The sequence below is a fragment of the Scyliorhinus canicula genome, chromosome 13, assembly GCF_902713615.1.
Source record: "Scyliorhinus canicula chromosome 13, sScyCan1.1, whole genome shotgun sequence".
NCBI classification, from domain to species: domain Eukaryota; kingdom Metazoa; phylum Chordata; class Chondrichthyes; order Carcharhiniformes; family Scyliorhinidae; genus Scyliorhinus; species Scyliorhinus canicula.
In genome coordinates this window covers 160,656,545-160,678,345 of record NC_052158.1, presented here as the reverse complement: position 1 = coordinate 160,678,345, position 21,801 = coordinate 160,656,545, and the positions used below count along the sequence as shown (strand labels likewise).

Sequence of the window (21,801 nt, the reverse complement as noted above, 5' to 3'; positions counted from 1 at the left end):
CAGCACGGGGTTAGATACAGAGTAAAGCTCCCTCTACACTGTCCCCATCAAACACTCCCCGGACAGGTACAGCATGGAGTTAGATACAGAGTAAAGCTCCCTCTACACTGTCCCCATCAAACACTCCCAGGACAGGTACAGCACGGGGTTAGATACAGAGTAAAGCTCCCTCTACACTGTCCCCATCAAACACTCCCAGGACAGGTACAGCACGGGGTTAGATACAGAGTAAAGCTCCCTCTACACTGTCCCCATCAAACACTCCCAGGACAGGTACAGCACGGGGTTAGATACAGAGTAAAGCTCCCTCTGCACTGACCCCATCAAACACTCCCAGGACAGGGTATTTGGGGTACACGCTGTCAGGTACAGGGTATTTGGGGTACAGGGTATTTGGGGTACAGGGTATTTGGGGTACAGGGTATTTGGGGTACAGGGTATTCGGGGTACAGGGTATTCGGGGTACAGGGTATTTGGGGTACACTCTGTCAGGTACAGGGTATTTGGGGTACAGGGTATTTGGGGTACACGCTGTCAGGTACAGGGTATTTGGGGTACAGGGTATTTGGGGTACAGGGTATACGGGGTACAGGGTATTTGGGGTACAGGGTATTTGGGATACAGGGTATTTGGGGTACAGGGTATTTGGGGTACACTCTGTCAGGTACAGGGTATTTGGGGTCCAGGGTATTTGGGGTACATTCTGTCACGTACAGGGTATTTGGGGTACAGGGTGTTTGTGGTACACTCTGTTAGGTACAGGGTATTTGGGGTACAGGGTATTTGGGGTACAGGGTATACGGGGTACAGGGTATTTGGGGTACAGGGTATTTGGGGTACAGGGTATTCGGGGTATAGGGTATTCGGGGTACAGGGTATTCGGGGTACAGGGTATTTGGGGTACAGGGTATTTGGGGTACAGGGTATTTGGGGTACAGGGTATTTGGGGTACAGGGTATTTGGGGTACAGGGTATACGGGGTACAGGGTATTTGGGGTACAGGGTATTTGGGGTACAGGGTATTTGGGGTACAGGGTATTTGGGGTACACGCTGGCAGGTACAGGGTATACGGGGTACAGGGTATTTGGGGTACAGGGTATTTGGGGTACACGCTGGCAGGTACAGGGTATACGGGGTACAGGGTATTTGGGGTACAGGGTATTTGGGGTACAGGGTATTTGGGGTACAGGGTATTTGGGGTACAGGGTATTCGGGGTACAGGGTATTTGTGGTACAGGGTATTCAGGGTACAGGGTATTTGGGGTACAGGGTATTCAGGGTACAGGGTATTTGGGGTACAGGGTATTTGAGGTACAGGGTATTTGGGGTACAGGGTATTTGGGGTACAGGGTATACGGAGTCCAGGGTATTTGGGGTACAGGGTATTCGGGGTACAGGGTATTCGGGGTACAGGGTATTCGGGGTACAGGGTATTTGGGGTACAGGGTATTTGGGGTACAGGGTATTTGGGGTACAGGGTATATGGGGTACAGGGTATTTGGGGTACAGGGTATTTGGGGTACAGGGTATTTGGGGTACAGGGTATTTGGGGTACAGGGTATTTGGGGTACAGGTTATTCGGGGTACAGGGTATTCGGGGTACAGGGTATACGGGGTACAGGGTATTTGGGGTACATGCTGGCAGGTACAGGGTATACGGGGTACAGGGTATTTGGGGTACAGGGTATTTGGGGTACAGGGTATTTGGGGTACAGGGTATTTGGGGTACAGGGTATACGGGGTACAGGGTATACGGGGTACAGGGTATACGGGGTACAGGGTATACGGGGTACAGGGTATACGGGGTACAGGGTATACGGGGTACATCCTTTTACTCAAAGATATTTTCACAACTTTGCAATGGTACCAACATGGGCAGAATATCTGTCTGGTTTCCCTGAGGGTTTCTCTGCTGAAATGTACACGTCACAGCTTCGAATGAAGCTCAATTCTACACAATCACAGTGAACCCTGGAGTTAATCTCTGGCACGAGGTAATCATCAGTTTACAACAAAATTCAATTTGAAAATAAAACAATTGTTTGAAAGAATCTCTGAACAAGTTAAAATTTACAATTTGTACAGAAAATTACAACATTCTAAAAGTGTTTCTGGGAAGATTAAATAAATATTTTCGTGAAGAAATGTTCACAATTCATCCCTTGGGTTTACGCTGATTTTGTCGTCCAGCCGATGTTCGAGCGATATCAACTCAACAACCTCGTCGGCTTTGATCCTTTCCTGAGGGGGGGGGGGGGGGGGGGGGGGGGGGGGCAAAGCGAGGACATGACCAGTTAGTCAATGAAATTTCAGCCCCAAAAAATCCAGGAGAATCCCTCATGTTGGAGAAAGCCCATCCCTCCCGATACTGGGTCCAAGAAGGCGGCTAGGTACCATCCCCCCCACCACTCCTCTACCCCCCCTACCCCCCCCCCCCCCCCAGACCAAAAAGAAAACCCAGAGTCAATAAACAAGGAAAATAATCCTAACAGCACAGTGGGTGTACCTACACCTCAGTGACTGCAGCAGTTCAAGAAGGCAGCTCACCCCCACCTTCTGAACGGCAATTGCTGCCTAACCAGTGACGCACACGTCCTGTAAATGACTAAAGAAAATAGAATTTCTCACAGACCCCCGATCCTGCAGAACAACACGAATCCTAAAACTTCCGCAATCTGTCTGGAAGCTGACAGGAATCTATCATGTGGTACGGAGAGTATTGGGAGCGATTTCAGCTTCAAAAGCATGGATTTTTGGGGGGGGGGGGGGGAGGGTGACTCATACATTTTGAGGAGGTTACTGGACAATAATTAGCCAGTATTGATGCTCCCGATCAGTTTGCCCAGAGTCTGGCAGTACTGCCTCGGTCATTGGCTGCTCTTCATTCGAGGATGATGTTGATTCAGGGTCATGAGTTTCTGCCATGAGTTTGGAGTCTAGACTCTAGTACAAGCCAATTCTAGACCCCCATGGGGCAGGGTGACACCCATGCGGCAGGGTGACCCCCATGGGGCAGGGTGACCCCCATGGGGCAGGGTGATCCCCATGGGGCAGGGTGACCCCCATGCGGCAGGGTGATCCCCATGGGGCAGGGAGACCCCCATGGGGCAGTGTGATCCCCATGGGGCAGGGTGACCCCCATGGGGCAGGGTGACCCCCATGGGGCAGGGAGACCCCCATGGGGCAGGGAGATCCCCATGGGGCAGGGTGACCCCCATGGGGCAGGGAGACCCCCATGGGGCAGGGAGACCCCCATGGGGCAGGGAGACCCCCATGGGGCAGGGTGACCCACATGGGGCGGGGTGATCCCCATGGGGCAGGGTGACCCCCATGGGGCAGGGTGATCCCCATGGGGCAGGGTGATCCCCATGGGGCAGGGTGACCCACATGGGGCAGGGTGACCCCCATGCGGCAGGGTGATCCCCATGCGGCAGGGTGATCCCCATGGGGCAGGGTGACCCACATGGGGCAGGGTGACCCCCATGGTAATGGGATCCGGATTGACCCCCATGGTAATGGGATCCGGATTGACCCTCAGGGTAATGGGATCCGGATTGACCCTCAGGGTAATGGGATCCGGATTGACCCTCAGGGTAATGAGATCCAGATTGACCCTCAGGGTAATGGGATCCGGAGTGACCCTCAGGGTAATGGGATCCGGAGTGACCCTCAGGGTAATGGGATCCGGAGTGACCCTCAGGGTAATGGGATCCGGAGTGACCCTCAGGGTAATGGGATCCGGAGTGACCCTCAGGGTGAATGGGATCCGGATTGACCCTCAGGGTGAATGGGATCCGGATTGACCCTCAGGGTGAATGGGATCCGGAGTGACCCTCAGGGTGAATGGGATCCGGAGTGACCCTCAGGGTAATGGGACCCGGAGTGACCCTCAGGGTGAATGGGATCCGGATTGACCCTCAGGGTGAATGGGATCCGGATTGACCCTCAGGGTAATGGGATCCGGAGTGACCCTCAGGGTGAATGGGATCTGGAGTGACCCTCAGGGTAATGGGATCCGGATTGACCCTCAGGGTGAATGGGATCCGGAGTGACCCTCAGGGTGAATGGGACCCGGATTGACCCTCAGGGTAATGGGACCCGGAGTGACCCTCAGGGTAATGGGACCCGGATTGACCCTCAGGGTAATGGGACCCGGATTGACCCTCAGGGTAATGGGATCCGGAGTGACCCTCAGGGTAATGGGATCCGGATTGACCCTCAGGGTAATGGGACCCGGAGTGACCCTCAGGGTAATGGGATCCGGAGTGACCCTCAGGGTAATGGGATCCGGATTGACCCTCAGGGTAATGGGATCCGGAGTGACCCTCAGGGTAATGGGATCCGGATTGACCCTCAGGGTAATGGGATCCGGATTGACCCTCAGGGTAATGGGATCCGGAGTGATTCTCAGGATAATGGAATCTGGGGAGCAGCATTTTCTTCCTTTACTCGCCTCCTCTGTTGTTGCTCTTACTTATCAGTTAGAAATTTCGAACAAAGCCTGATTCAGATCGATGGACAAGTTGTCGTCATTTTGAACAATTACTAGTCCCTCTCAGTCAATGTCAACGCTGCCAGGCTTCACCAAGAGCTTCCGAGTGTTTCTGAAGTGTTTTATTTGACCTCCTCGGAACGTAGGCTATTTGGGGAAACAGGACGTGGTAGGGACACGTGTCCAGTCTGCTGGGGCTTTGCCTGAATGCCTGTGGATTGGGCTTCAAGGACACAGGCATTGAATCGGGAGGATGCGGTGGGGTCATTGCTGGTGGTATTTCTCTATCGCTCTTATGTGCCACTGAATCCAAATCCAGCCTCACTGACGTACAGGAAATGTGCTGAGGACAACTGCTCTGTACCTGGGCCTTCTGTTGACTTACGGAGGTTTTTGTTGTCAGACACTCTCTGCTGGAGTTTGCCGAGAAATGGCTGCCAAGGTACGAAATGTGCTGAAATATTCCAGAGTCTCTCTATCAACACATATACCAGGTGGAATAGTTGGCTCCCCAGGTGTGGGTTGATGTGAGTTCTGTTTTGGAAATATTCAAGGACAGAGCCAGTTTGTTGGAAGCAGAATTGAAAAGATGGAGAATGGTTTACCAATCTGGTGTAGAGCGGCCAACGGCCCAGATTCATTCGCAAACTGTAGATAGTGTCTGTCGATGATGGTCAGTGTCGTTCTGACATGGAGATGACTGAGGTTAAAGAGTTTTCCATCTGGATGGTAGTTAATATTCACACCAGGGGATATTTGATCTTTGAGGTGAATGGCCACAGTCAGTAGATGCTAAATTGTATCGGGGCTTTTACGGCCTTGTTGAGCCCAGTCTGGATTTTGAATGTTTCAAATCTCCGACTCGACACAGTAGCAGTCATATCGCCACGAAGCAACGGTGGGACTGGGAGAACATTTCTTGGACATCCAAATCTTCAGAGCACAATCCGCAGAACCTGGCGATTTACTGAGTCAATGCTTTGGTCAGGTTGATGAAGGCGATGTTCCTGGTGTTGGTCTCGACGTTTTTCTTGTTGTTTTGGAGATTCTGCTGGAAAGTTTAAAGGCAGATTGTCGCTGGGAGAATTTCCTCAAGACTCCGGGGGCTGGATTCTCTAATTTGGAGACTATGTTCCTCCTGCCAGTGTTTTACGCCAGGAAGCCCCCCCGGCTCTAGCTGTCGATACGGCCTGGAGAATTGCCGGATCCATGGCCGCGCACGGAGGCGGATGCAGCGTTCACGCCGTGCTTCATGGCGGGTTCCGCTTGCGGACCCATCCCGCGAAGTTGTCCCCCCCCTTTGGCCGGCTCGCGTGCCCCTAACCGCCCCACCACAGTGCCCCCAGCCCTGAATAATGTCCCCCCCCCATCCGCAGATCAGCCCTCCCCCAACTGTGGCACGCTGGACTGAGTCGGCAGTCGCTACGCAGCGTTCCCGGACGGATGAGACGGCACGCGATCCATGCCGGTTAGCGGCGGAGCATCGGGAGGGGGGGGGGGGGGGGGGGCCCACAGTCAATGTCCTGAGGCCATGGATACGCGAGATGGCCGACTCACAGAGTACGCCGCTTTGGAGGGGGCAGCCCCGGTTCAGACGGGAATTTTGATATTCCGGCCCATCGCGACTTCGCCGTCGGAGATTCCAGCCCCGGGCGGGAGTGGGAAATTCAGGAGAAGGCACCGTGATTTACCCCCTGTTACAGCTGTCACATTCCTGAAGTCAGGGATGCAGACCTTTTTCCTTCCAAATCCACAGGTTCAGTGCATGGAGTCTTGATGATTCCGGAGCAGCCAAATAATGGCAACGTTAGCTCCGTGTGAGAAATGTGGTGCAGGAGAATATCTGCCACTCTGGGATTCTGCCTGCCTCCCTCAATCCCCACATCACACACCAACAGAGTGCGCAAACTATTTTAGTCCTCAGTCGCACAAACTCACCAACTCTCTGAAGAGCGGGTCGAGTGTGAACCACAGGGCCACGGCACATCGCTGTCCCTTAGTGACAGCCTTCACTCCGTGTGGATTCTCCTCTCCGGATGAAAAGCCAACTAGCCGGCCACACTCTGGTTTCACAGCTGCCTGCACAGGATTTAAAACAGAGTCGAAAACACATCAAATAATCATTAAAGAGACACTTCAGCAAATATACCTCTGCCCTTCAGCCCAGAAATCACTCCCTTCTCAAAACAAACTGTGTGTGCGTGGGGAGTGTAATGTGTGTGTGCGGCTAGGATGAGTGTGTGTGGGGAGTGTAATGTGTGTGTGAGGCTGGGATGAGTGTGTGTGGGGAGTGTAATGTGTGTGTGCGGCTGGGATGAGTGTGTGTGGGGAGTGTAATGTGTGTGTGCGGCTGGGATGAGTGTGTGTGGGGAGTGTAATGTGTGTGTGCGGCTGGGATGAGTGTGTGTGGGGAGTGTAATGTGTGTGTGCGGCTGGGATGAGTGTGTGTGGGGAGTGTAATGTGTGTGTGCGGCTGGGATGAGTGTGTGTGGGGTGTGTAATGTGTGTGGGGCTGGGAGGAGTGTGTGTGGGGAGTGTAATGTGTGTGTGCGGCTGGGATGAGTGTGTGTGGGGTGTGTAATGTGTGTGTGCGGCTGGGATGAGTGTGTGTGGGGTGTGTAATGTGTGTGAGGCTGGGATGAGTGTGTGTGGGGAGTGTAAAGTGTGTGTGTGGCTGGGATGAGTGTGTGTGGGGAGTGTAATGTGTGTGTGGGGCTGGGATGTGTGTGTGTGGGGAGTGTAATGTGTGTGTGCGGCTGGGATGAGTGTGTGTGGGGAGTGTAATGTGTGTGTGCGGCTGGGATGAGTGTGTGTGGGGTGTGTAATGTGTGTGGGGCTGGGATGAGTGTGTGTGGGGAGTGTAATGTGTGTGCGGCTGGGATGAGTGTGTGTGGGGTGTGTAATGTGTGTGGGGCTGGGATGAGTGTGTGTGGGGAGAGTAATGTGTGTGTGCGGCTGGGATGAGTGTGTGTGGGGAGTGTAATGTGTGTGTGAGGCTGGGATGAGTGTGTGTGGGGAGTGTAATGTGTGTGTGGGGCTGGGATGAGTGTGTGTGGGGAGTGTAATGTGTGTGTGCGGCTGGGATGAGTGTGTGTGGGGAGTGTAATGTGTATGTGCGGCTGGGATGAGTGTGTGTGGGGAGTGTAATGTGTGTGTGCGGCTGGGATGAGTATGTGTGGGGTGTGTAATGTGTGTGGGGCTGGGATGAGTGTGTGTGGGGAGAGTAATGTGTGTGTGCGGCTGGGATGAGTGTGTGTGGGGAGTGTAATGTGTGTGTGAGGCTGGGATGAGTGTGTGTGGGGAGTGTAATGTGTGTGTGGGGCTGGGATGAGTGTGTGTGGGGAGTGTAATGTGTGTGTGCGGCTGGGATGAGTGTGTGTGGGGAGTGTAATGTGTATGTGCGGCTGGGATGAGTGTGTGTGGGGAGTGTAATGTGTGTGTGCGGCTGGGCTGAGTGTGTGTGGGGTGTGTGATGTGTGTGGGGCTGGGATGAGTGTGTGTGGGGAGTGTAATGTGTGTGTGCGGCTGGGATGAGTGTGTGTGGGGTGTGTAATGTGTGTGGGGCTGGGATGAGTGTGTGTGGGGAGAGTAATGTGTGTGTGCGGCTGGGATGAGTGTGTGTGGGGAGTGTAATGTGTGTGTGGGGCTGGGATGAGTATGTGTGGGGAGTGTGTGTGGGGAGTGTAATGTGTGTGTGCGGCTGGGATGAGTGTGTGTGGGGAGTGTAATGTGTGTGTGGGGCTGGGATGAGTGTGTGTGGGGAGTGTAATGTGTGTGTGCGGCTGGGATGAGTGTGTGTGGGGAGTGTAATGTGTGTGCGGCTGGGATGAGTGTGTGTGGGGTGTGTAATGTGTGTGAGGCTGGGATGAGCGTGTGTGGGGAGTGTAATGTGTGTGTGGGGCTAGGATGAGTGTGTGCGGAGTGTAATGTGTGTGTGTAGCTGGGATGAGTGTGTTTGGGGAGTGTAATGTGTGTGTGCGGCTGGGATGAGTGTGTGTGGGGAGTGTAATGTGTGTGTGGGGCTGGGATGAGTGTGTGTGGGGAGTGTAATGTGTGTGTGAGGCTGGGATGAGTGTGTGTGGGGAGTGTAATGTGTGTGCGGCTGGGATGAGTGTGTCTGGGGAGTGTAATGTGTGTGTGCGGCTGGGATGAGTGTGTGTGGGGAGTGTAATGTGTGTGTGTGGCTGGGATGAGTGTGTGTGGGGAGTGTAATGTGTGTGTGCGGCTGGGATGAGTGTGTGTGGGGAGTGTAATGTGTGTGTGAGGCTGGAATGAGTGTGTGTTGGGAGTGTGTTGGCTGGGATGAGTGTGTGCGGGGAGTGTAATGTGTGTGTGAGGCTGGAATAAGTGTGTGCGGGGAGTGTGTTGGCTGGGATGAGTGTGTGTGGGGAGTGTAATGTGTGTGAGGCTGGAATGAGTGTGTGTGGGGAGTGTGTTGGCTGGGATGAGTGTGTGTGGGGAGTGTAATGTGTGTGCGCGGCTGGGAAGAGTGTGTGTGGGGAGTGTAATGTGTGTGTGGGGAGTGTAATGTGTGTGTGCGGCTGGGATGAGTGTGTGCGGGGAGTGTAATGTGTGTGTGCGGCTGGGATGAGTGTGTGTGGGGAGTGTAATGTGTGTGTGCGGCTGGGATGAGTGTGTGTGGGGAGTGTAATGTGTGTGTGTGGCTGGGATGAGTGTGTGTGGGGAGTGTAATGTGTGTGCGGCTGGGATGAGTGTGTGTGGGGAGTGTAATGTGTGTGTGAGGCTGGAATAAGTGTGTGCGGAGAGTATGTTGGCTGGGATGAGTGTGTGTGGGGAGTGTAATGTGTGTGAGGCTGGAATGAGTGTGTGTGGGGAGTGTAATGTGTGTGCGCGGCTGGGATGAGTGTGTGTGGGGAGTGTAATGTGTGTGTGTGGCTGGGATGAGTGTGTGTGGGGAGTGTAATGTGTGTGTGCGGCAGGGATGAGTGTGTGTGGGGAGTGTAATGTGTGTGTGTGGCTGGGATGAGTGTGTGTAAGGAGTGTAATGTGTGTGTGCGGCTGGGATGAGTGTGTGTGGGGAGTGTAATGTGTGTGTGTGGCTGGGATGAGTGTGTGTGGGGAGTGTAATGTGTGTGTGCGGCTGGGATGAGTGTGTGTGGGGAGTGTAATGTGTGTGTGCGGCTGGGATGAGTGTGTGTTGGGAGTGTAATGTGTGTGTGCGGCTGGGATGAGTGTGTGTGGGGAGTGTAATGTGTGTGTGGGTGGCTGGGATGAGTGTGTGTTGGGAGTGTAATGTGTGTGTGCGGCTGGGATGAGTGTGTGTGGGGAGTGTAATGTGTGTGTGTGGCTGGGATGAGTGTGTGTGGGGAGTGTAATGTGTGTGTGGGGCTGGGATGAGTGTGTGTGGGGAGTGTAATGTGTGTGTGGGGCTGGGATGTGTGTGTGTGGGGAGTGTAATGTGTGTGTGCGGCTGGGATGAGTGTGTGTGGGGAGTGTAATGTGTGTGTGTGGCTGGGACGAGTGTGTGTGGGGAGTGTAATGTGTTTGTGCGGCTGGGATGAGTGTGTGTGGGGAGTGTAATGTGTTTGTGTGGCTGGGATGAGCGTGTGTGGGGAGTGTAATGTGTTTGTGCGGCTGGGATGAGTGTGTGTGGGGAGTGTAATGTGTATGTGCGGCTGGGATGAGTGTGTGTGGGGAGTGTAATGTGTGTGTGTGGCTGGGATGAGTGTGTGTGGGGAGTGTAATGTGTGTGTGTCTGGGATGAGTGTGTGTGGGGAGTGTAATGTGTGTGTGTGTCTGGGATGTGTGTGTGTGGGGAGTGTAATGTGTGTGTGGGGCTGGGATGAGTGTGTGTGGGGAGTGTAATGTGTGTGTGGGGTTGGGATGAGTGTATGTGGGGAGTGTAATGTGTGTGTGCGGCTGGGATGAGTGTGTGTGGGGAGTGTAATGTGTGTGTGTGGCTGGGATGAGTGTGTGTGGGGAGTGTAATGTGTGTGTGCGGCTGGGATGAGTGTGTGTGGGGAGTGTAATGTGTGTGTGGGGCTCGGCTGAGTGTGTGTGGGGAGTGTAATGTGTGTGTGCGGCTGGGATGAGTGTGTGTGGGGAGTGTAATGTGTGTGTGTGGCTGGGATGAGTGTGTGGGGAGTGTAATGTGTGTGTGTGGCTGGGATGAGTGTGTGTGGGGAGTGTAATGTGTGTGGGGCTGGGATGAGTGTGTGTGGGGAGTGTAATGTGTTTGTGCGGCTGGGATGAGTGTGTTTGGGGAGTGTAATGTGTGTGAGGCTGGGATGAGTGTGTGTGGGGAGTGTAATGTGTGTGTGGGGCTGGGATGAGTGTGTGTGGGGAGTGTGTGTGGGGAGTGTAATGTTTGTGTGCGGCTGGGATCAGTGTGTGTGGGGAGTGCAGTGTGTGTGTGGGGCTGGGATGAGTGAGTTTGGGGCTGGGATGAGTGTGTGTGGGGAGTGTAATGTGTGTGTGCGGCTGGGAAGAGTGTGTGTGGGGAGTGTAATGTGTGTGTGGGGAGTGTAATGTGTGTGTGCGGCTGGGATGAGTGTGTGCGGGGAGTGTAATGTGTGTGTGCGGCTGGGATGAGTGTGTGTGGGGAGTGTAATGTGTGTGTGCGGCTGGGATGAGTGTGTGTGGGGAGTGTAATGTGTGTGTGGGGCTGGGATGAGTGTGTGTGGGGAGTGTAATGTGTGTGTGCGGCTGGGATGAGTGTGTGTGGGGAGTGTAATGTGTGTGCGGCTGGGATGAGTGTGTGTGGGGTGTGTAATGTGTGTGAGGCTGGGATGAGCGTGTGTGGGGAGTGTAATGTGTGTGTGGGGCTAGGATGAGTGTGTGCGGAGTGTAATGTGTGTGTGTAGCTGGGATGAGTGTGTTTGGGGAGTGTAATGTGTGTGTGCGGCTGGGATGAGTGTGTGTGGGGAGTGTAATGTGTGTGTGGGGCTGGGATGAGTGTGTGTGGGGAGTGTAATGTGTGTGTGAGGCTGGGATGAGTGTGTGTGGGGAGTGTAATGTGTGTGTGGGGCTGGGATGAGTGTGTGTGCGGAGTGTAATGTGTGTGTGTAGCTGGGATGAGTGTGTTTGGGGAGTGTAATGTGTGTGTGCGGCTGGGATGAGTGTGTGTGGGGAGTGTAATGTGTGTGTGGGGCTGGGATGAGTGTGTGTGGGGAGTGTAATGTGTGTGTGAGGCTGGAATGAGTGTGTGTGGGGAGTGTAATGTGTGTGTGCGGCTGGGATGAGTGTGTCTGGGGAGTGTAATGTGTGTGTGCGGCTGGGATGAGTGTGTGTGGGGAGTGTAATGTGTGTGTGTGGCTGGGATGAGTGTGTGTGGGGAGTGTAATGTGTGTGTGCGGCTGGGATGAGTGTGTGTGGGGAGTGTAATGTGTGTGTGAGGCTGGAATGAGTGTGTGTTGGGAGTGTGTTGGCTGGGATGAGTGTGTGCGGGGAGTGTAATGTGTGTGTGAGGCTGGAATAAGTGTGTGCGGGGAGTGTGTTGGCTGGGATGAGTGTGTGTGGGGAGTGTAATGTGTGTGAGGCTGGAATGAGTGTGTGTGGGGAGTGTGTTGGCTGGGATGAGTGTGTGTGGGGAGTGTAATGTGTGTGCGCGGCTGGGAAGAGTGTGTGTGGGGAGTGTAATGTGTGTGTGGGGAGTGTAATGTGTGTGTGCGGCTGGGATGAGTGTGTGCGGGGAGTGTAATGTGTGTGTGCGGCTGGGATGAGTGTGTGTGGGGAGTGTAATGTGTGTGTGCGGCTGGGATGAGTGTGTGTGGGGAGTGTAATGTGTGTGTGTGGCTGGGATGAGTGTGTGTGGGGAGTGTAATGTGTGTGCGGCTGGGATGAGTGTGTGTGGGGAGTGTAATGTGTGTGTGAGGCTGGAATAAGTGTGTGCGGAGAGTATGTTGGCTGGGATGAGTGTGTGTGGGGAGTGTAATGTGTGTGAGGCTGGAATGAGTGTGTGTGGGGAGTGTAATGTGTGTGTGTGGCTGGGATGAGTGTGTGTGGGGAGTGTAATGTGTGTGTGGGGCTGGGATGAGTGTGTGCGGGGAGTGTAATGTGTGTGTGAGGCTGGAATAAGTGTGTGCGGGGAGTGTGTTGGCTGGGATGAGTGTGTGTGGGGAGTGTAATGTGTGTGAGGCTGGAATGAGTGTGTGTGGGGAGTGTGTTGGCTGGGATGAGTGTGTGTGGGGAGTGTAATGTGTGTGCGCGGCTGGGAAGAGTGTGTGTGGGGAGTGTAATGTGTGTGTGGGGAGTGTAATGTGTGTGTGCGGCTGGGATGAGTGTGTGCGGGGAGTGTAATGTGTGTGTGCGGCTGGGATGAGTGTGTGTGGGGAGTGTAATGTGTGTGTGCGGCTGGGATGAGTGTGTGTGGGGAGTGTAATGTGTGTGTGTGGCTGGGATGAGTGTGTGTGGGGAGTGTAATGTGTGTGCGGCTGGGATGAGTGTGTGTGGGGAGTGTAATGTGTGTGTGAGGCTGGAATAAGTGTGTGCGGAGAGTATGTTGGCTGGGATGAGTGTGTGTGGGGAGTGTAATGTGTGTGAGGCTGGAATGAGTGTGTGTGGGGAGTGTAATGTGTGTGCGCGGCTGGGATGAGTGTGTGTGGGGAGTGTAATGTGTGTGTGTGGCTGGGATGAGTGTGTGTGGGGAGTGTAATGTGTGTGTGCGGCAGGGATGAGTGTGTGTGGGGAGTGTAATGTGTGTGTGTGGCTGGGATGAGTGTGTGTAAGGAGTGTAATGTGTGTGTGCGGCTGGGATGAGTGTGTGTGGGGAGTGTAATGTGTGTGTGTGGCTGGGATGAGTGTGTGTGGGGAGTGTAATGTGTGTGTGCGGCTGGGATGAGTGTGTGTGGGGAGTGTAATGTGTGTGTGCGGCTGGGATGAGTGTGTGTTGGGAGTGTAATGTGTGTGTGCGGCTGGGATGAGTGTGTGTGGGGAGTGTAATGTGTGTGTGGGTGGCTGGGATGAGTGTGTGTTGGGAGTGTAATGTGTGTGTGCGGCTGGGATGAGTGTGTGTGGGGAGTGTAATGTGTGTGTGTGGCTGGGATGAGTGTGTGTGGGGAGTGTAATGTGTGTGTGGGGCTGGGATGAGTGTGTGTGGGGAGTGTAATGTGTGTGTGGGGCTGGGATGTGTGTGTGTGGGGAGTGTAATGTGTGTGTGCGGCTGGGATGAGTGTGTGTGGGGAGTGTAATGTGTGTGTGTGGCTGGGACGAGTGTGTGTGGGGAGTGTAATGTGTTTGTGCGGCTGGGATGAGTGTGTGTGGGGAGTGTAATGTGTTTGTGTGGCTGGGATGAGCGTGTGTGGGGAGTGTAATGTGTTTGTGCGGCTGGGATGAGTGTGTGTGGGGAGTGTAATGTGTATGTGCGGCTGGGATGAGTGTGTGTGGGGAGTGTAATGTGTGTGTGTGGCTGGGATGAGTGTGTGTGGGGAGTGTAATGTGTGTGTGTCTGGGATGAGTGTGTTTGGGGAGTGTAATGTGTGTGTGTGTCTGGGATGTGTGTGTGTGGGGAGTGTAATGTGTGTGTGGGGCTGGGATGAGTGTGTGTGGGGAGTGTAATGTGTGTGTGGGGTTGGGATGAGTGTATGTGGGGAGTGTAATGTGTGTGTGCGGCTGGGATGAGTGTGTGTGGGGAGTGTAATGTGTGTGTGTGGCTGGGATGAGTGTGTGTGGGGAGTGTAATGTGTGTGTGCGGCTGGGATGAGTGTGTGTGGGGAGTGTAATGTGTGTGTGGGGCTCGGCTGAGTGTGTGTGGGGAGTGTAATGTGTGTGTGCGGCTGGGATGAGTGTGTGTGGGGAGTGTAATGTGTGTGTGTGGCTGGGATGAGTGTGTGGGGAGTGTAATGTGTGTGTGTGGCTGGGATGAGTGTGTGTGGGGAGTGTAATGTGTGTGGGGCTGGGATGAGTGTGTGTGGGGAGTGTAATGTGTTTGTGCGGCTGGGATGAGTGTGTTTGGGGAGTGTAATGTGTGTGAGGCTGGGATGAGTGTGTGTGGGGAGTGTAATGTGTGTGTGGGGCTGGGATGAGTGTGTGTGGGGAGTGTGTGTGGGGAGTGTAATGTTTGTGTGCGGCTGGGATCAGTGTGTGTGGGGAGTGCAGTGTGTGTGTGGGGCTGGGATGAGTGAGTTTGGGGCTGGGATGAGTGTGTGTGGGGAGTGTAATGTGTGTGTGCGGCTGGGAAGAGTGTGTGTGGGGAGTGTAATGTGTGTGTGGGGAGTGTAATGTGTGTGTGCGGCTGGGATGAGTGTGTGCGGGGAGTGTAATGTGTGTGTGCGGCTGGGATGAGTGTGTGTGGGGAGTGTAATGTGTGTGTGCGGCTGGGATGAGTGTGTGTGGGGAGTGTAATGTGTGTGTGGGGCTGGGATGAGTGTGTGTGGGGAGTGTAATGTGTGTGTGCGGCTGGGATGAGTGTGTGTGGGGAGTGTAATGTGTGTGCGGCTGGGATGAGTGTGTGTGGGGTGTGTAATGTGTGTGAGGCTGGGATGAGTGTGTGTGGGGAGTGTAATGTGTGTGTGGGGCTAGGATGAGTGTGTGCGGAGTGTAATGTGTGTGTGTAGCTGGGATGAGTGTGTTTGGGGAGTGTAATGTGTGTGTGCGGCTGGGATGAGTGTGTGTGGGGAGTGTAATGTGTGTGTGGGGCTGGGATGAGTGTGTGTGGGGAGTGTAATGTGTGTGTGAGGCTGGGATGAGTGTGTGTGGGGAGTGTAATGTGTGTGTGCGGCTGGGATGAGTGTGTCTGGGGAGTGTAATGTGTGTGTGCGGCTGGGATGAGTGTGTGTGGGGAGTGTAATGTGTGTGTGTGGCTGGGATGAGTGTGTGTGGGGAGTGTAATGTGTGTGTGCGGCTGGGATGAGTGTGTGTGGGGAGTGTAATGTGTGTGTGAGGCTGGAATGAGTGTGTGTTGGGAGTGTGTTGGCTGGGATGAGTGTGTGCGGGGAGTGTAATGTGTGTGTGAGGCTGGAATAAGTGTGTGCGGGGAGTGTGTTGGCTGGGATGAGTGTGTGTGGGGAGTGTAATGTGTGTGAGGCTGGAATGAGTGTGTGTGGGGAGTGTGTTGGCTGGGATGAGTGTGTGTGGGGAGTGTAATGTGTGTGCGCGGCTGGGATGAGTGTGTGTGGGGAGTGTAATGTGTGTGTGGGGAGTGTAATGTGTGTGTGCGGCTGGGATGAGTGTGTGCGGGGAGTGTAATGTGTGTGTGCGGCTGGGATGAGTGTGTGTGGGGAGTGTAATGTGTGTGTGCGGCTGGGATGAGTGTGTGTGGGGAGTGTAATGTGTGTGTGTGGCTGGGATGAGTGTGTGTGGGGAGTGTAATGTGTGTGCGGCTGGGATGAGTGTGTGTGGGGAGTGTAATGTGTGTGTGAGGCTGGAATAAGTGTGTGCGGAGAGTATGTTGGCTGGGATGAGTGTGTGTGGGGAGTGTAATGTGTGTGAGGCTGGAATGAGTGTGTGTGGGGAGTGTAATGTGTGTGCGCGGCTGGGATGAGTGTGTGTGGGGAGTGTAATGTGTGTGTGTGGCTGGGATGAGTGTGTGTGGGGAGTGTAATGTGTGTGTGCGGCAGGGATGAGTGTGTGTGGGGAGTGTAATGTGTGTGTGTGGCTGGGATGAGTGTGTGTAAGGAGTGTAATGTGTGTGTGCGGCTGGGATGAGTGTGTGTGGGGAGTGTAATGTGTGTGTGTGGCTGGGATGAGTGTGTGTGGGGAGTGTAATGTGTGTGTGCGGCTGGGATGAGTGTGTGTGGGGAGTGTAATGTGTGTGTGCGGCTGGGATGAGTGTGTGTTGGGAGTGTAATGTGTGTGTGCGGCTGGGATGAGTGTGTGTGGGGAGTGTAATGTGTGTGTGGGTGGCTGGGATGAGTGTGTGTTGGGAGTGTAATGTGTGTGTGCGGCTGGGATGAGTGTGTGTGGGGAGTGTAATGTGTGTGTGTGGCTGGGATGAGTGTGTGTGGGGAGTGTAATGTGTGTGTGGGGCTGGGATGAGTGTGTGTGGGGAGTGTAATGTGTGTGTGGGGCTGGGATGTGTGTGTGTGGGGAGTGTAATGTGTGTGTGCGGCTGGGATGAGTGTGTGTGGGGAGTGTAATGTGTGTGTGTGGCTGGGACGAGTGTGTGTGGGGAGTGTAATGTGTTTGTGCGGCTGGGATGAGTGTGTGTGGGGAGTGTAATGTGTTTGTGTGGCTGGGATGAGCGTGTGTGGGGAGTGTAATGTGTTTGTGCGGCTGGGATGAGTGTGTGTGGGGAGTGTAATGTGTATGTGCGGCTGGGATGAGTGTGTGTGGGGAGTGTAATGTGTGTGTGTGGCTGGGATGAGTGTGTGTGGGGAGTGTAATGTGTGTGTGTCTGGGATGAGTGTGTGTGGGGAGTGTAATGTGTGTGTGTGTCTGGGATGTGTGTGTGTGGGGAGTGTAATGTGTGTGTGGGGCTGGGATGAGTGTGTGTGGGGAGTGTAATGTGTGTGTGGGGTTGGGATGAGTGTATGTGGGGAGTGTAATGTGTGTGTGCGGCTGGGATGAGTGTGTGTGGGGAGTGTAATGTGTGTGTGTGGCTGGGATGAGTGTGTGTGGGGAGTGTAATGTGTGTGTGCGGCTGGGATGAGTGTGTGTGGGGAGTGTAATGTGTGTGTGGGGCTCGGCTGAGTGTGTGTGGGGAGTGTAATGTGTGTGTGCGGCTGGGATGAGTGTGTGTGGGGAGTGTAATGTGTGTGTGTGGCTGGGATGAGTGTGTGGGGAGTGTAATGTGTGTGTGTGGCTGGGATGAGTGTGTGTGGGGAGTGTAATGTGTGTGGGGCTGGGATGAGTGTGTGTGGGGAGTGTAATGTGTTTGTGCGGCTGGGATGAGTGTGTTTGGGGAGTGTAATGTGTGTGAGGCTGGGATGAGTGTGTGTGGGGAGTGTAATGTGTGTGTGGGGCTGGGATGAGTGTGTGTGGGGAGTGTGTGTGGGGAGTGTAATGTTTGTGTGCGGCTGGGATCAGTGTGTGTGGGGAGTGCAGTGTGTGTGTGGGGCTGGGATGAGTGAGTTTGGGGCTGGGATGAGTGTGTGTGGGGAGTGTAATGTGTGTGTGCGGCTGAGATGAGTGTGTGTGGGGAGTGTAATGTGTGTGTGCGGCTGGGATGAGTGTGTGTGGGGAGTGTAATGTGTGTGGGGCTGGGATGAGTGTGTGTGGGGAGTGTAATGTGTGTGGGGCTGGGATGAGTGTGTGTGGGGCTGGGATGAGTGTGTGCGGCTGGGATGAGTGTGTGTGGGGAGTGTAATGTGTGTGTGTGTCTGGGATGAGTGTATGTGGGGAGTGTAATGTGTGTGTGCGGCTGGGATGAGTGTATGTGGGGAGTGTAATGTGTGTGTGGGGCTGGGATGAGTGTGTGTGGGGAGTGTAATGTGTTTGTGCGGCTGGGATGAGTGTGTTTGGGGAGTGTAATGTGTGTGAGGCTGGGATGAGTGTGTGTGGGGAGTGTAATGTGTGTGTGGGGCTGGGATGAGTGTGTGTGGGGAGTGTGTGTGGGGAGTGTAATGTTTGTGTGCGGCTGGGATCAGTGTGTGTGGGGAGTGCAGTGTGTGTGTGGGGCTGGGATGAGTGAGTTTGGGGCTGGGATGAGTGTGTGTGGGGAGTGTAATGTGTGTGGGGCTGGGATGAGTGTGTGTGGGGAGTGTAATGTGTGTGGGGCTGGGATGAGTGTGTGTGGGGAGTGTAATGTGTGTGTGTGTCTGGGATGAGTGTATGTGGGGAGTGTAATGTGTGTGTGCGGCTGGGATGAGTGTGTGTGGGGAGTGTAATGTGTGTGTGCGGCTGGGATGAGTGTGTGCGGGGAGTGTAATGTGTGTGTGCGGCTGGGATGAGTGTGTGTGGGGTGTGTAATGTGTGTGTGCGGCTGGGATGAGTGTGTGTAGGGAGTGTAATGTGTGTGTGTGGCTGGGATGAGTGTGTGTGGGGAGTGTAATGTGTGTGTGCGGCTGGGATGAGCGTGTGTGGGGAGTGTAATGTGTGTGTGCGGCTGGGATGAGCGTATGTGGGGAGTGTAATGTGTGTGTGTGGCTGGGATGAGTGTGTGTGGGGAGTGTAATGTGTGTGTGTGGCTGGGATGAGTGTGGGTGGGGAGTGTAATGTGTGTGTGTGGCTGGGATGAGTGTGTGTGGGGAGTGTAATGTGTGTGTGTGGCTGGGATGAGTGTGTGTGGGGAGTGTAATGTGTGTGTGTGGCTGGGATGAGTGTGTGTGGGGAGTGTAATGTGTGTGTGAGGCTGGGATGAGTGTGTGTGGGGAGTGTAATGTGTGTGTGTGGCTGGGATGAGTGTGTGTGGGGAGTGTAATGTGTGTGTGAGGCTGGGATGAGTGTGTGTGGGGAGTGTAATGTGTGTGTGAGGCTGGGATGAGTGTGTGTGGGGAGTGTAATGTGTGTGTGTGGCTGGGATGAGTGTGTGTGGGGAGTGTAATGTGTGTGTGAGGCTGGGATGAGTGTGTGTGGGGAGTGTAATGTGTGTGTGCGGCTGGGATGAGTGTGTGTGGGGAGTGTAATGTGTGTGTGCGGCTGGGATGAGTGTGTGTGGGGAGTGTGTGTGGGGAGTGTAATGTGTGTGTGCGGCTGGGATGAGTGTGTGTGGGGAGTGTTGGCTGGGATGAGTGTGTGTGGGGAGTGCAATGTGTGCGTGCGGCTGGGATGAGTGTGTGTGGGGAGTGTTGGCTGGGATGAGTGTGTGTAGGGAGTGTAATGTGTGTGTGTGGCTGGGATGAGTGTGTGTGGGGAGTGTAATGTGTGTGTGTCGCTGGGATGAGTGTGTGGGGGGAGTGTAATGTGTGTGTGGGGCTGGGATGAGTGTGTGTGGGGAGTGTAATGTGTGTGTGGCTGGGATGAGTGTGTGTGGGGAGTGTAATGTGTGTGTGTGGCTGGGATGAGTGTGTGGGGGGGAGTGTAATGTGTGTGTGCGGCTGGGATGAGTGTGTGTGGGGAGTGTAATGTGTGTGTGTGGCTGGGATGAGTGTGTGTGGGGAGTGTAATGTGTGTGTGTCGCTGGGATGAGTGTGTGGGGGGAGTGTAATGTGTGTGTGCGGCTGGGATGAGTGTGTGTGGGGAGTGTAATGTGTGTGTGGGGCTGGGATGAGTGTGTGTGGGGAGTGTAATATGTGTGCGGCTGGGATGAGTGTGTGCGGGGAGTGTAATGTGTGTGTGCGGCTGGGATGAGTGTGTGTGGGGAGTGTAATGTGTGTGTGGGGCTGGGATGAGTGTGTGTGGGGAGTGTAATGTGTGTGTGTCGCTGGGATGAGTGTGTGTGGGGAGTGTAATGTGTGTGTGGGGCTGGGATGAGTGTGTGTGGGGAGTGTAATGTGTGTGTGTGGCTGGGATGGGTGTGTGTGGGGAGTGTAATGTGTGTGTGTGGCTGGGATGAGTGTGTGTGTGGAGTGTAATGTGTATCCGCGGCTGCAGCTTGTCAGCCTCCCGAGGGTGAATCACGGACCCGGTGAATCTGGCACCGTTTCTCATTGGAATCGATTGTGTTCCACGTGGCGCCGGTACTAACCCCCCACGCGGTGCCGGTACTAACCCCCCACGTGGCGCCGGTACTAACCCCCCACGCGGTGCCGGTACTAACCCCCCACGTGGCGCCGGTACTAACCCCCCACGCGGTGCCGGTACTAACCCCCCACGCGGCGCCGGTACTAACCCCCCACGCGGTGCCGGTACTAACCCCCCACGCGGTGCCGGTACTAACCCCCCACGCGGTGCCGGTACTAACCCCCCACGTGACGCCGGTACTAACCCCCCACGCGGTGCCGGTACTAACCCCCCACGCGGTGCCGGTACTAACCCCCCACGCGGTGCCGGTACTAACCCCCCACGCGGTGCCGGTACTAACCCCCCACGTGACGCCGGTACTAACCCCCCACGCGGTGCTGGTACTAACCCCCCACGCGGTGCTGGTACTAACCCCCCACGCGGAGCCGGTACTAACCCCCCACGCGGTGCCGGTACTAACCCCCCACGCGGTGCCGGTACTAACCCCCCACGCGGTGCCGGTACTAACCCCCCACGCGGTGCTGGTACTAACCCCCCACGCGGTGCCGGTACTAACCCCCCACGCGGTGCCGGTACTAACCCCCCACGCGGAGCCGGTACTAACCCCCCACAGTGGCTGAATCGGTCCAGGTGCGGCGCCATTTTAGCGGTTGTGGAACTCCACGAATCCTGCCCCGGCTTTCCGAGACACAGTCTCGGGAAGAGAGGATCCCGCTGCCGAGATTTTAAATCATTCTTCCACAGCATGTGGTCCTCGCTGCCATTTACTGCCCGTCACAAATCCTCTTGAGAAAGTGGTGGAGGGAGTGAGTGTGGAAGGGGGAGCAATCAACGGGGCTGCTTTAACCTAGATGGTATTGAGCAGCAATCACGCATACTGCTTTGCCCTGGGTGGGGTCGAGCTTGTTGAGTGTTGTTGGTGCTGCACTCATCCAGGCAAGTGGAGAGTATTCCATCACACTCCTGACTTGTGCCTTGTAGATGGTGGACAGACTTTGAGTGTCAAGGGGCGATGGTTAGATCCTCTCTTTCAGGGGATGATCATTGTCTGGCACTTGTGTGGCGCGACTTACCACTTGTCAGCCCGAGCCTGGATATTGTCCAGGTCTTGCTGCATTTGGACATGGACTGCTTCATTAAAGGTAAGAGCAGGAACAGGGCATTCAGCCCATCGTGTTTGCTCCACCGTTCAATGAGATCATGACTGATGTGATAATCCTCAACTCCACTTTCCCGCCTCCTCCCCGTAACCCTCGATTCCCTCACTGATTAAAATTCTGTCTGTCTCAGCCTTCAACATACTGAACGACCCGGCCTCTACAACTCTCTGCGGTGAATAATTCCACAGATTCACTCCTCTGGGAGAAGAGATTCCTCCTCATCTCCGTCTGAAATGTGTGACCCCCCTCACTCTGAGATTCTGCCCTCTGGTCCTAGACTCTCCCACAAGGAGAAACAGCCTCTCAGCATCGACCCTGTCAAACCCCCTGACAATCCAAAATGTTTCAATAAGGTTCTATTCCCGGCTTGGGTCACTGTCTGTGCGGAGTCTGCACATTCTCCCCATGTCTGAGTGGGTTTCCTCCGGTTTCCTCCCACAGTCCAAAGATGTGCGGGTTAGGTGGATTGGCCATGCTAAATTTGTCCGTAGTGCCCTAAAGTTTAGGTGGGGATTACTGGGTTACGGGGATAGGGTGGTGTGGGCTTGGGTAGGGTGCTCTTTCCAACGGCCTATGCAGATGCAATGGGCCGAATGGCCTCCTTCTGCACTGTATATTCTAAGGTCATCTCTCATTCTTCTAAACTCCAATGAGTACAGGCCCAACTTACTCAACCTCTCCTCTTAAGA

The 21,801-nt window shown here is 54.7% G+C and overlaps 2 protein-coding genes across 2 annotated transcripts in view; both read right to left on the bottom strand.

The window, feature by feature from the left end:
• Positions 1-222: 222 nt before the first annotated feature.
• On the bottom strand, positions 223-1,859 carry LOC119976037 (proteoglycan 4-like). The gene is made up of 3 exons (XM_038816138.1): positions 1,384-1,859; positions 860-1,097; positions 223-641 (listed from the first exon to the last, which is right to left on the bottom strand). The coding sequence occupies exons 1-3, from the start codon at positions 1,826-1,828 to the stop codon at positions 287-289; spliced, it is 1,038 nt and encodes a 345-aa protein (XP_038672066.1). The 5' UTR covers positions 1,829-1,859; the 3' UTR covers positions 223-286.
• A 177-nt stretch (positions 1,860-2,036) lies between these two features.
• The window catches only part of p3h2 (prolyl 3-hydroxylase 2), a 226,237-nt gene continuing 206,472 nt past the window's right edge, over positions 2,037-21,801 (bottom strand). Inside the window, exons 14-15 of the mRNA XM_038816136.1 lie at positions 6,432-6,572; positions 2,037-2,242 (exon numbers count right to left, since the gene is read on the bottom strand). Of these exons, the coding sequence (XP_038672064.1) occupies positions 2,150-2,242; positions 6,432-6,572 (234 nt within the window). The 3' untranslated portion in view covers positions 2,037-2,149. The remainder of the gene's footprint in view (positions 2,243-6,431; positions 6,573-21,801) is intronic.